The 9692-nt window shown below is 42.8% G+C and overlaps 1 protein-coding gene across 1 annotated transcript; it reads left to right on the top strand.

The window, feature by feature from the left end:
- The first annotated feature begins 1406 nt into the window (after window positions 1–1406).
- LOC117473447 (cytochrome P450 26A1) lies at window positions 1407–5614 on the top strand. Its single transcript, XM_034119026.1, has 7 exons — window positions 1407–1654; window positions 2193–2417; window positions 3037–3318; window positions 3729–3878; window positions 3995–4129; window positions 4529–4675; window positions 4780–5614. The coding sequence occupies exons 1-7, from the start codon at window positions 1466–1468 to the stop codon at window positions 5110–5112; spliced, it is 1461 nt and encodes a 486-aa protein (XP_033974917.1). The 5' UTR covers window positions 1407–1465; the 3' UTR covers window positions 5113–5614.
- Window positions 5615–9692: the final 4078 nt, after the last annotated feature.

The following is a 9692-nucleotide window of genomic DNA, read 5'->3' as shown; positions in this document are numbered from 1 at the left end:
TTTTAAACCGGTTTTCAGATGTGACTTTTAATAAATAACCTATTTATCATAGTAAAACCTTTTATTCACCTGTTTTTCAATTATAAACACAGGAGAGAAAACAATATTGATTGGATTTTGGAAATTAGAAATTATTTTTTCTCTCGCTTGCTTCCATACAAAAGTCTAAAAAAAGTCAAAGTCAAAGGAAAAGTCATGGAATCCAAGCCATGGAGGAGATCCATGATAAGCCAAGGCTTTTTTGTGTGTGTGTGTGTGTGTGTGTGTGTGTGTGTGTGTGTGTGTGTGTGTGTGTGTGTGTGTGTGTGTGTGATAGTTCCCACCGGGGTGAACCTCGGGGCGACCTCTTTAAAAACGTACACAGTCAGCCAGAACAGACAGATCCAACCATGTAATGTGTTGTTGTAAAAGCAGCAGCCAAACTGTCTCTCTGACTGACCGATAACCTGCCACACACACAGACACACGCACACACGCACACGCACACACACACACACACACACACACACACACACACGTCCTGTCGTTATGGCAGGTCGTAAAAAAACAAGAGGCCAAACGCAGAGTGAGGATTTGGTGGCTCGGCAGATGAGCGCCTTCTCTGCTCGGTGTGTTTACTTTTCATGCGGCGTAGCCCGGGGATAACCTTGCGTGCGTGTGCGTGCGTGTGCGCGCACCCCCCCGCCTGTCTCTCCTGACCCAAGTTTGAACCCGCTGAGAGATATCATTTTTATAACAAACACACACTCAGACACGCACACACGCACAGAGCAGGTCAAAGTCTTGCAGATTAGGCAGAGTTGACTGATAGAAGCTGGAGTCAGGCAGAGGGCAGCAGCTTCAGAGTGTTAATCATCATTTCATCTCTCATTGTTATACCGACAAATCGCGGAGGACGCAGCAGCGCCGCCTGTACAATGAGCTGCCGCAGAATTAAAGAACAAGTCGGCTTTGCGCTGAATGGTGCCACGGGGAGAAGGATTAAGACATTCTTCCACTCGGAGCCTCTTTTCCATTTGGGCTGAAAATGTGCTGCTTAAAAGCTTTCTGCTCCTGAATGCAGGCCGCCCTGCAGGCATTAATTACTTATCCCACAAGCGGGGCTTAGCCAAGGTAATGAGTGTGTAAACTAGCTGCCTTATTGCCAACAAAGGCGTCTTGGGACGCGATCCATTGTCTCGCAGGGAATCATCACCTTTTCTCAGTGAAATCCGCCGCGGATTGTCTGCGTTCAACAGGAGGTAGGGATTAAGGATGCGGCCCCGAACAAATGGCGAGGCAAGGCAGCCAGGACAGGCCGGGGGGGCGGGGCCCAGCGACACCCACAATTAAAGATGAACTTTGAGTGAACTAATTTATCTGAGGGAGGAGAAGGTAGCAGGCTGGCAGCCTATAAAAGCGCAGGAGGAGCAGCTGCGGCTCCAGAGCTGACAGAGCTTCACCTGAACGCAACACCAGACTCACCATGGCTCTGAACACGCTGCTTGCCACCTTCCTGTGCACCATCGTGCTGCCCGTGCTGCTGTTCCTGGTGGCGCTCAAGCTGTGGGAGGTGTACATGATCCGGGGCCGAGACCCGAGCTGCTGCAGCCCGCTGCCCCCCGGCTCCATGGGCTTACCTTTCATCGGAGAGACGCTGCAGCTCATCCTGCAGGTAAACCATGGCCCGGTACTACTACTATCACATGCACGCGTGGATAAGGATGCTCTATACACAGTAGAAACTCGTGTTCAACTTTTTTACATTGACTTTTGTCTGTTTTCATTGGCAAACGTATTATTTCATGGCAGTTAAACATTGTATTTTACTGGAGGACATTACCAAAAAAAGAAAGAACTAAATGTAGGCTACCATAACGGATTAATTCAGCTTTTAAAATAGTTTGTCATCCCAGTATTGTTGATTAATTAGATTAAAGATATACTTAACAAGGCATTGCACATGAGTTAAAAATATAATAATAAAGCAAAAAAACACAAACAGCAAATATATACAAATCAACAGTACAACTATATTTATCTAGAATATTTAAAACAGGCATAGTATCATTTTAAAGATCTATTTAAATGACATTTGTATTTATTATTTCGTTTTTTTAATTTATTTTGTATAACTTCAGAGATGAATCAGTGTGTGTGTATTTGTTGTATCAGTGTGTAGTTAGATATGATAATAGTGTGTGTCTGTGCAGAGGAGGAAGTTCCTGCGGATGAAGCGGCAGAAGTACGGCTACATCTACCGGACACACCTCTTCGGGAACCCCACGGTGCGCGTGACCGGAGCGGACAACGTCAGGCAGATTCTGCTGGGGGAGAACAAGCTCGTATCCGCGCAGTGGCCCGCGTCTGTGCGCACCATCCTGGGCTCGGACACTCTGTCCAACGTGCACGGAGCCCTGCACAAGAGCAAGAAAAAGGTGCGTGAGGAATTCATTTAAAACCATCCTCACTTATTTTCTAATGAAATGTGAAGCTTCAGTGTCTCATGCTTGATCTTGCTTAATTTATATAAGAAAAAACACTGCAGCTCACATAATTGCTGCGATTGTTAACATTTTATGATCAATAGTCTGATATTAAGCACTTGGATAATTGGATACTAAAATTCATATTTCCTGGGAAAAGGTTCAAACATCTGCTTCTGCAGTTCTCCCACCAGGAGAAGTCCACTACGTTTTTATGTTTAAATTGGCCACTGTGTTTATATATAGTAAAGCCTACAAAACGAACCAAGATTAATGCAGTTAAGAAAAATCTAATTTGTGTTGAAAAAATGCTTGTTTTAAGTAGATCTGCTCTTTTTGTATCTTAAGGAATAATGGCAGATTTTTTACTTGTTCTAAGCATTTTTTGACGGATGAGTGTATAAGGAGAAGTTTGCATTACACTTAGACAACATAATAAGATCTTCTTCATATCTGCTGTTTAAGCATATTGCCCAAGACTTGTCAATCATTGCTCAGAAATGTGGCTGAATAATACCACATGGTTGGACATTTGCTTTCATAATTTAACACCTCACCCTCTCTTCTCCAGGCCATCATGCGGGCTTTCTCCAGAGAGGCTCTGGAGCTCTACATCCCCGTCATCCAGGAGGAGGTGCGGGCGGCCGTAAAGGAGTGGACGGAGAAGGACTCCTGCGTGCTGGTCTACCCGGAGATGAAGCGGCTGATGTTCCGCATCGCCATGAGGATCCTGCTGGGCTTCGAGCCAGAGCAGATCAAGACGGACGAGCAGCAGCTGGTGGAAGCTTTCGAGGAAATGATCAAGAACCTGTTCTCTCTGCCCATCGACGTGCCGTTCAGCGGACTGTACCGGGTAAGAGACAGACACATCCTCGCCCTACCCTCACTTTAAATCTGTAAAGACATAGATTTAATTTGAAAATGAACAATGAAACATGCAGTACTATTGGTAAAGTTAAGGATTGTAAGTAATTAATGAAAAGTTGGACCATAACTGTATATTACATTGATATTTTGTACTATGTTTAACAGTCAACAGATGATAGCACATTTGCAGAATTCTAAAACTCAAGCAAGTAAATCTAGAATAACTAATGAATGTATGGAGGAAAAACAGCTCTGTAATGAAAACTGATTTTGTTAAATGGGTTTAAACATTTGAAAACTCTGGTTCTGTTCCTACAGTCGTAAGATATTAACATATTAAATAAGTGTCAGTCTATGTCATATTCTTACGTTGTGTTTCTTTTTGCTGTCCTCCAGGGTCTGAAGGCGAGGAACTTCATCCACTCCAAGATAGAGGAGAACATCAAGAAGAAGATGCAGGACTCAGACAAAGAGTCCAAACACCGAGACGCCCTTCAGCAGCTGATCGACAGCAGCAAGAAGAGCGGGGAGCCGCTCAGCATGCAGGTGATCATCACATCTACCTCGTCAAAATACATGACTGTGTCTCCTGTCCTTCTCACCATCCATTTCAATGGTTAGGGCTTGAACTAATTCTGTTCGTCTACCTTATTTATTTCCAGGCCATCAAGGAGTCTGCCACAGAGCTGCTCTTCGGGGGCCACGAGACCACCGCCAGCACGGCCACCTCCCTGGTCATGTTCCTGGGCCTGAACCCCGAGGTTGTGGATAAACTGAGGCAGGAACTAATGGAGAAGGTAAATACAACAAAAAATATTAAGCTTGTTTTTCCAACACTTTAAATAGTGGCAATTTAGACATGTTATAAAATATTGCAATACTTAATCACATTTAATAATTAAGCAGGACATTAGGAGTTAATTCTTTAAACTTTACAAGTTTATGGTCTTCTTCAGCAAACGAAATCCATGTCTCCATTACATCTAAACTCTAGTTGCTAGGGAAGATCATAATTTAGTAAGAGGAATATCCTAAAGTGTCCTCAAACATCTTTTGAGCCATTTGAGGGAAAATGCCTGTTAATATCGGCTGTGACATAGTATGTTAGTAGACAGCTCTATGCCGTTCCTCAGCATGTATCACTCAACTTTGGTTAGTACCATCCTTCTAACATGCCTTTGTGTCTCTGTGTTCAGGAGGAGCAGGGGATAGACCTCCACAGTCTGGACCTTGAGTCGTTGGAGCAGTTGAAATACACCGGCTGTGTGATTAAGGAGACTCTGAGGATCAACCCTCCTGTTCCTGGAGGCTTCAGAGTGGCCCTCAAGACCTTTGAACTCAATGTAAGTTAACAACTATTTACTAGATCTGTTAAGAAGTGGCAGCTTGAAGATACACAAATGAATCAATCGGCCTGCTTACTGATCATCTGCCCTCATCCTTTCAGGGTTTCCAAATTCCCAAAGGCTGGAACGTTATCTACAGCATCTGTGACACCCACGATGTGGCGGAGTGCTTCCCCAACAAGGAGGACTTCCAGCCGGAGCGCTTCATGTCCAAACCTTCCGCTGACTCCTCCAGATTCCAGTACATCCCGTTCGGCGGGGGCTCCAGGATGTGTGTGGGCAAAGAGTTTGCTAAAGTCCTGCTGAAGATCTTCCTCGTGGAGGTGGTCACCAAGTGTCACTGGACCCTTTTAAACGGGCCCCCCACCATGAAAACAGGACCTACTGTGTACCCTGTGGACAATCTGCCAACAAAGTTTACCAGCTATGCATAACAATTCAAGAAAGATGTCGAGGGGTTGTTTTTCCTAAAATCAGTTTAGAGTAAAATATATAAGGGTTTCCCAAAAGCATCAAATCATTTGTTTTTTTAAATCAAAGCTACTTGCGGATTTTTTGGAAAGAAACTGCTACATTTACACTTCGACCAAAATATGTTTGTAATTCTGGTCTTATGGACTTGTGTTGATGATTTTTCTTTTTAATAACATGAATTGTACATATTGTAGATGACTTCAGAACATATTTTATACTATGATGTTATTACAGTGGATTTGTATAAATTTATATAAATATATATATATATATATATATACGTTTTGTTTGACAAACTAAACAAGATGCACTATACACAGACATGAAACACTTTAATCAGCTCAGAGGTGTATCTATAGGATTTTGTACATAATAATGTAGAGTTTGTTTATATAACTTTTGTATCTTACCTCAACTTATTTAAGTGACTTGTATGGGCTTTTTATTTAATAAAACTGTTTTGCGGAGAATCTTGGTGTTTGTCTTTTAATCTAAGGGCTACAGTGTAATGTAAAAACACAATATTTACACAACGTGTCTTTTATTTGTGAGTGAGCAGAAAACGTTGAGACTAATCAAAGTGGACAGCTGGAGTAAGGTTAGCCTTACTTAGCATAAAGACTGGATGCAGAAAAGGCAGCTAGCCGGACACTGCTAAAGCTAACTTATTAACACGTGTGTTCTGTAAAGTTATAAAGAAGTGAGTTTACCAAACTTCTGGCTTGCACCTGATCTGTCTCTTAAGAAGTTACGTTCTCATACAACAAAACGTTATTGTCAAACACATTCCCAGTTAAACGGCCTACATTTTTCAAGTATCACAAATACATTTGAAATAAAGACAGGACTTTCACCCAGGAGGCTTCTGTTCCTGTAGAAAAGGCCCCAAAGTTATAATTATTGATATATATATATATATAATTTTATTATACAGAGTTGATACCTGTTAAGTTGTGCCTTCATAGTGGGGAGGGGCTAACCCACGTGTTTTGGGTGACGTCATACATCAGAGGGTAATGTGCGTCAGTAGTTGCAGGAAAGTTATGCCGTCTTAATCTTCGTATTGTGTGCGTAAATGAACGTGAGTGTTTGTCCACAGTGCTGCCTGTTATGTTGTTCTACACTTTATTATTATTGTGATAACTTCTGTGCCGATGTGGCTTAATGCAGAGTCTCCGTGCTCATGTGATCTGTGCATGCTGCGAGCATATTTATTATGGCTGCTCATTAAGTCACTCGTCAAGAAAAACCACACACAAATATCTGTATGTCTGCCTAAATCAGTAAAGAAGTCAAGCCTCATCTTAGCTCCTCATTTCCTCTATTCTGGACCTTTGGCCTTAAGTGGTGTTCTGGCCGACACACCGGGGTGAACACAGAGCAGAGAAGGTGTTGGTGCTGCCGGATTTGGAAGCCCCTGTTTAGTTTTTCACCTGCTGGGCCCAGAGTAAAATGAAAGATGAAAATCTATTCTCTTATTTTTTTATAACTATAATGATCATATAAAAAGGTGTGCCTTTACCTCACTGAGCTGAGGTTATCAGAGCCTCTCAGTCTTTCAGGAGAGAGCTCTCTAATGGCGCATTTCCACCATGGCGCGGAGCGCGGTTTAAGCGTGCCGTGTCGTGCCGTGCCCGTTTTTGGTTGCGCTTCCACTAGGCCTAGTTACGGCCCGGCCCGGGGCCACTTTTTCACCTCTTTTCTGGCCCGACAAAATTGTGGTTCTATCGGGGCCAACAAACAGGGCTGAGTCGGGCTGAGTATGCTAAACTAGAGAGAGAATCGCTGGCAAGGAGGCTACAACTACAACAAGATGAACATATTTGACCGTGATTTAATTGTAATACACGTTTCAAAATGATGCCGAAGTAACAACATACTGATACCGGTTAGTAAAAACCATGAATTAATGCTTTGGCAAGTTTGCAGACAGACGGCAGGTGAAAAACCTTTTAAAATGCGTGTTTTCTAGATGGAGATTGGCTAAGCTAACTCAATATATGCTCCGACCGTCCACACTCACAACAACGGCCTATACAGACATAAATAAAGCAGCGACTGTATTCACCATGACACAGGCAGTCTGTGGTGTGTACTTGTTTAACTTTTGTCGAGTTTCTGAACATATATAAGGAGCTGTGAGCTCTGAGTGCTAACAGCTAACGGCTGTGTTGTTTTTCTGGGGTTCTCATTGAAGATGACGTCACGGCTCCGCCTACACTGCGTTACTATAGTAACTACCCCAGTTCCTAAACTGTAATGGAAGCGCAGCATGAAGTGAGCCGGCCCTGTTAAGGCCCAACGCGGCCAAGCAGTACCGAGCGTGGCCGAGGCCGACCGTGTGGTGGAAATGCGCCATAATGGCGCGTTTCCACTACAGCGCGGAGCCCCGTTTAAGAGAGCTGTGACGTCAGCGGCCCGTCTTTGGTTGCATTTCCACTTGGCCTAGTACCGGCTAGCGGGTCCTAATTCACAGTTTTTCTGGCCCCATAAAATCGTGGTTCCTAGGGCCAGGAACAACCAGGCTGAGTCGGGCTGAGTATGCTAAACTAGAGAGAGAATCGCTGGCAAGGGGGCTACAACTACAACAAGATGAACATATTTGACCGTGATTTAATTGTAATACACGTTTCAAAATGATGCCGAAGTACATGCCGAACAACACAGCTAACGGCTGTGTTGTTTTTCTGGGGTTCTCATTGAAGATGACGTCACGGTTCCGCCTACACTGCGTTACTATAGATACTACCCCAGTTCCTAAACTGTAATGGAAATGCGCCATAAAGTGAGCCATTCCTAACGAGGCCTAGCCATACCGAGCGAGGCCGTGTAGTGGAAATGCGCCATAAGCTCTCCCCCCCGCGGCCGCTTACACAAATTCCAATGTTAATAAAAGTACACAGAAGCTGTATACGTTTTTTGGGAGTTTGATTTATTTTAAATTAACACAAATACAAAATTAAAACCTATAATTGCACACTAAAACCATTATTTCAAAAAAAGAACAATTTCACATAAACCTCTGTTTTTTACTGGGGCTGGGGCAGTTCAACTTGATTTTGAGGGGGGGGGGGGTGTGCCATAGTTTATGGGCGCTGTACGCAATATAGGCGTAGTTCTGTTAGTATAAGTTAATAAGATGTACTTTGTTGATCCAAAATCGGGAAAAATATTTCTTTAATTTCTAACTTTTTTTTTTTTTTTTTTTTTTTCGGCGCCTCCGATGGGTTGATGCGCCTTAGCATTCGCCTATACTGCCTATGCCAAGGGCCGGCCCTGGTTGTCACGTTGCTTTGTGGGTGATTTGACACCAGGTTTTGACAAGAAAGAAGACATGGAAAACTAATATCTTATTCTGCTGCATCCATTTTATTCCTAAACCATCCATTGTTAGTCCAATATATATCACATATGTTAAAAAACGCACATGTCAACATGACATCCTTGAAGTCTTTCTTCACAAACATGTTTTTCCGCTTGCCAAGCAATAGCTTTAGCGCAGGTTACCAGACAGGGTCAGAGCAACACTTTTATATTTTTGTTTCTGTAAATTCACTGCACCTGGCTGTTGTTCACCAATAACGTGTAGTAAAGATGTTTCTGTACGAATGACTAAAACACGATAAAACATGCTAATCAGAGAGCTATATAGGTGTAGGTAACAAAGCCAGGCTAGCTCCCCTTTATCCAGTCTTTATGCTAAGCTAGGCTAACTGAGTCGTGGCTCCTTATCCATAGGCCTACTTATCACACAGACATGAGATGCAGTATATCAATCTTCTAATATTATTCTTAGGAAGAAAACACATATTGCATTTGGTATGATTTAAAACCTTATGTACTGGTTTTAGTAGAAAGCCTGAACTCTGAAGTATCTGAGCTAAAGAGAAATACTGCGGTACTTATGTTAAACTGCAAGCACAAACACTAATTAGTAGAGATAATCTAATTAAAACAAAAGGTTTAATGAAGTCGTTAGTTATCTATGTTTGAACATGACTAGATAAAGATGGTTTATTTGAAAACCCCAGGTAAAATTTGCTGATGACAGTTCATGTATTTACTTTGTGGACACAGAGGGTGGGTGGCCCTCACACACACTCACACACATTCCATCATCCTTACAGAATCAATAAATTGTGGAGAAAAGGAAAATAGGAGAGAAATCTGGAATCCATAGAAGGAGGCCGAGCAGAGGGCTGATGACCCTGGCAGATGAGCAGACAGGGTGAACAAGAGTTCAATCTGATCAGTTCACTTTCAGGGCACTGCACCACTAAAGAACGGCAGAGGAAGCGTGGTGGTGGGCCGGTAGCATGGGGACATGTTCACCCTGGGGTCAGAGATAAGGTTCATACATTAAGGCAACAAACGGATTACTGTGAGTTCTGGGTGTTTAAATAGGACTGTCGGTGCTTAAAACAAGCCAAGTTGAAGATTCATTTTGTCTTTAAAAACGCAAAGAACCAATAACTGCAACCCAAAGTTATTATTATTCCAAAATAGCACAAGAGTTGGATCTTCATAATAAACTTACTGA

The sequence above is a fragment of the Trematomus bernacchii genome, unplaced genomic scaffold (assembly GCF_902827165.1).
Source record: "Trematomus bernacchii unplaced genomic scaffold, fTreBer1.1, whole genome shotgun sequence".
Taxonomy (NCBI): Eukaryota; Metazoa; Chordata; class Actinopteri; order Perciformes; family Nototheniidae; genus Trematomus; species Trematomus bernacchii.
The sequence above is the reverse complement of the archived record's forward strand: the minus strand, read 5'-3'. Positions and strand labels throughout refer to the sequence as shown.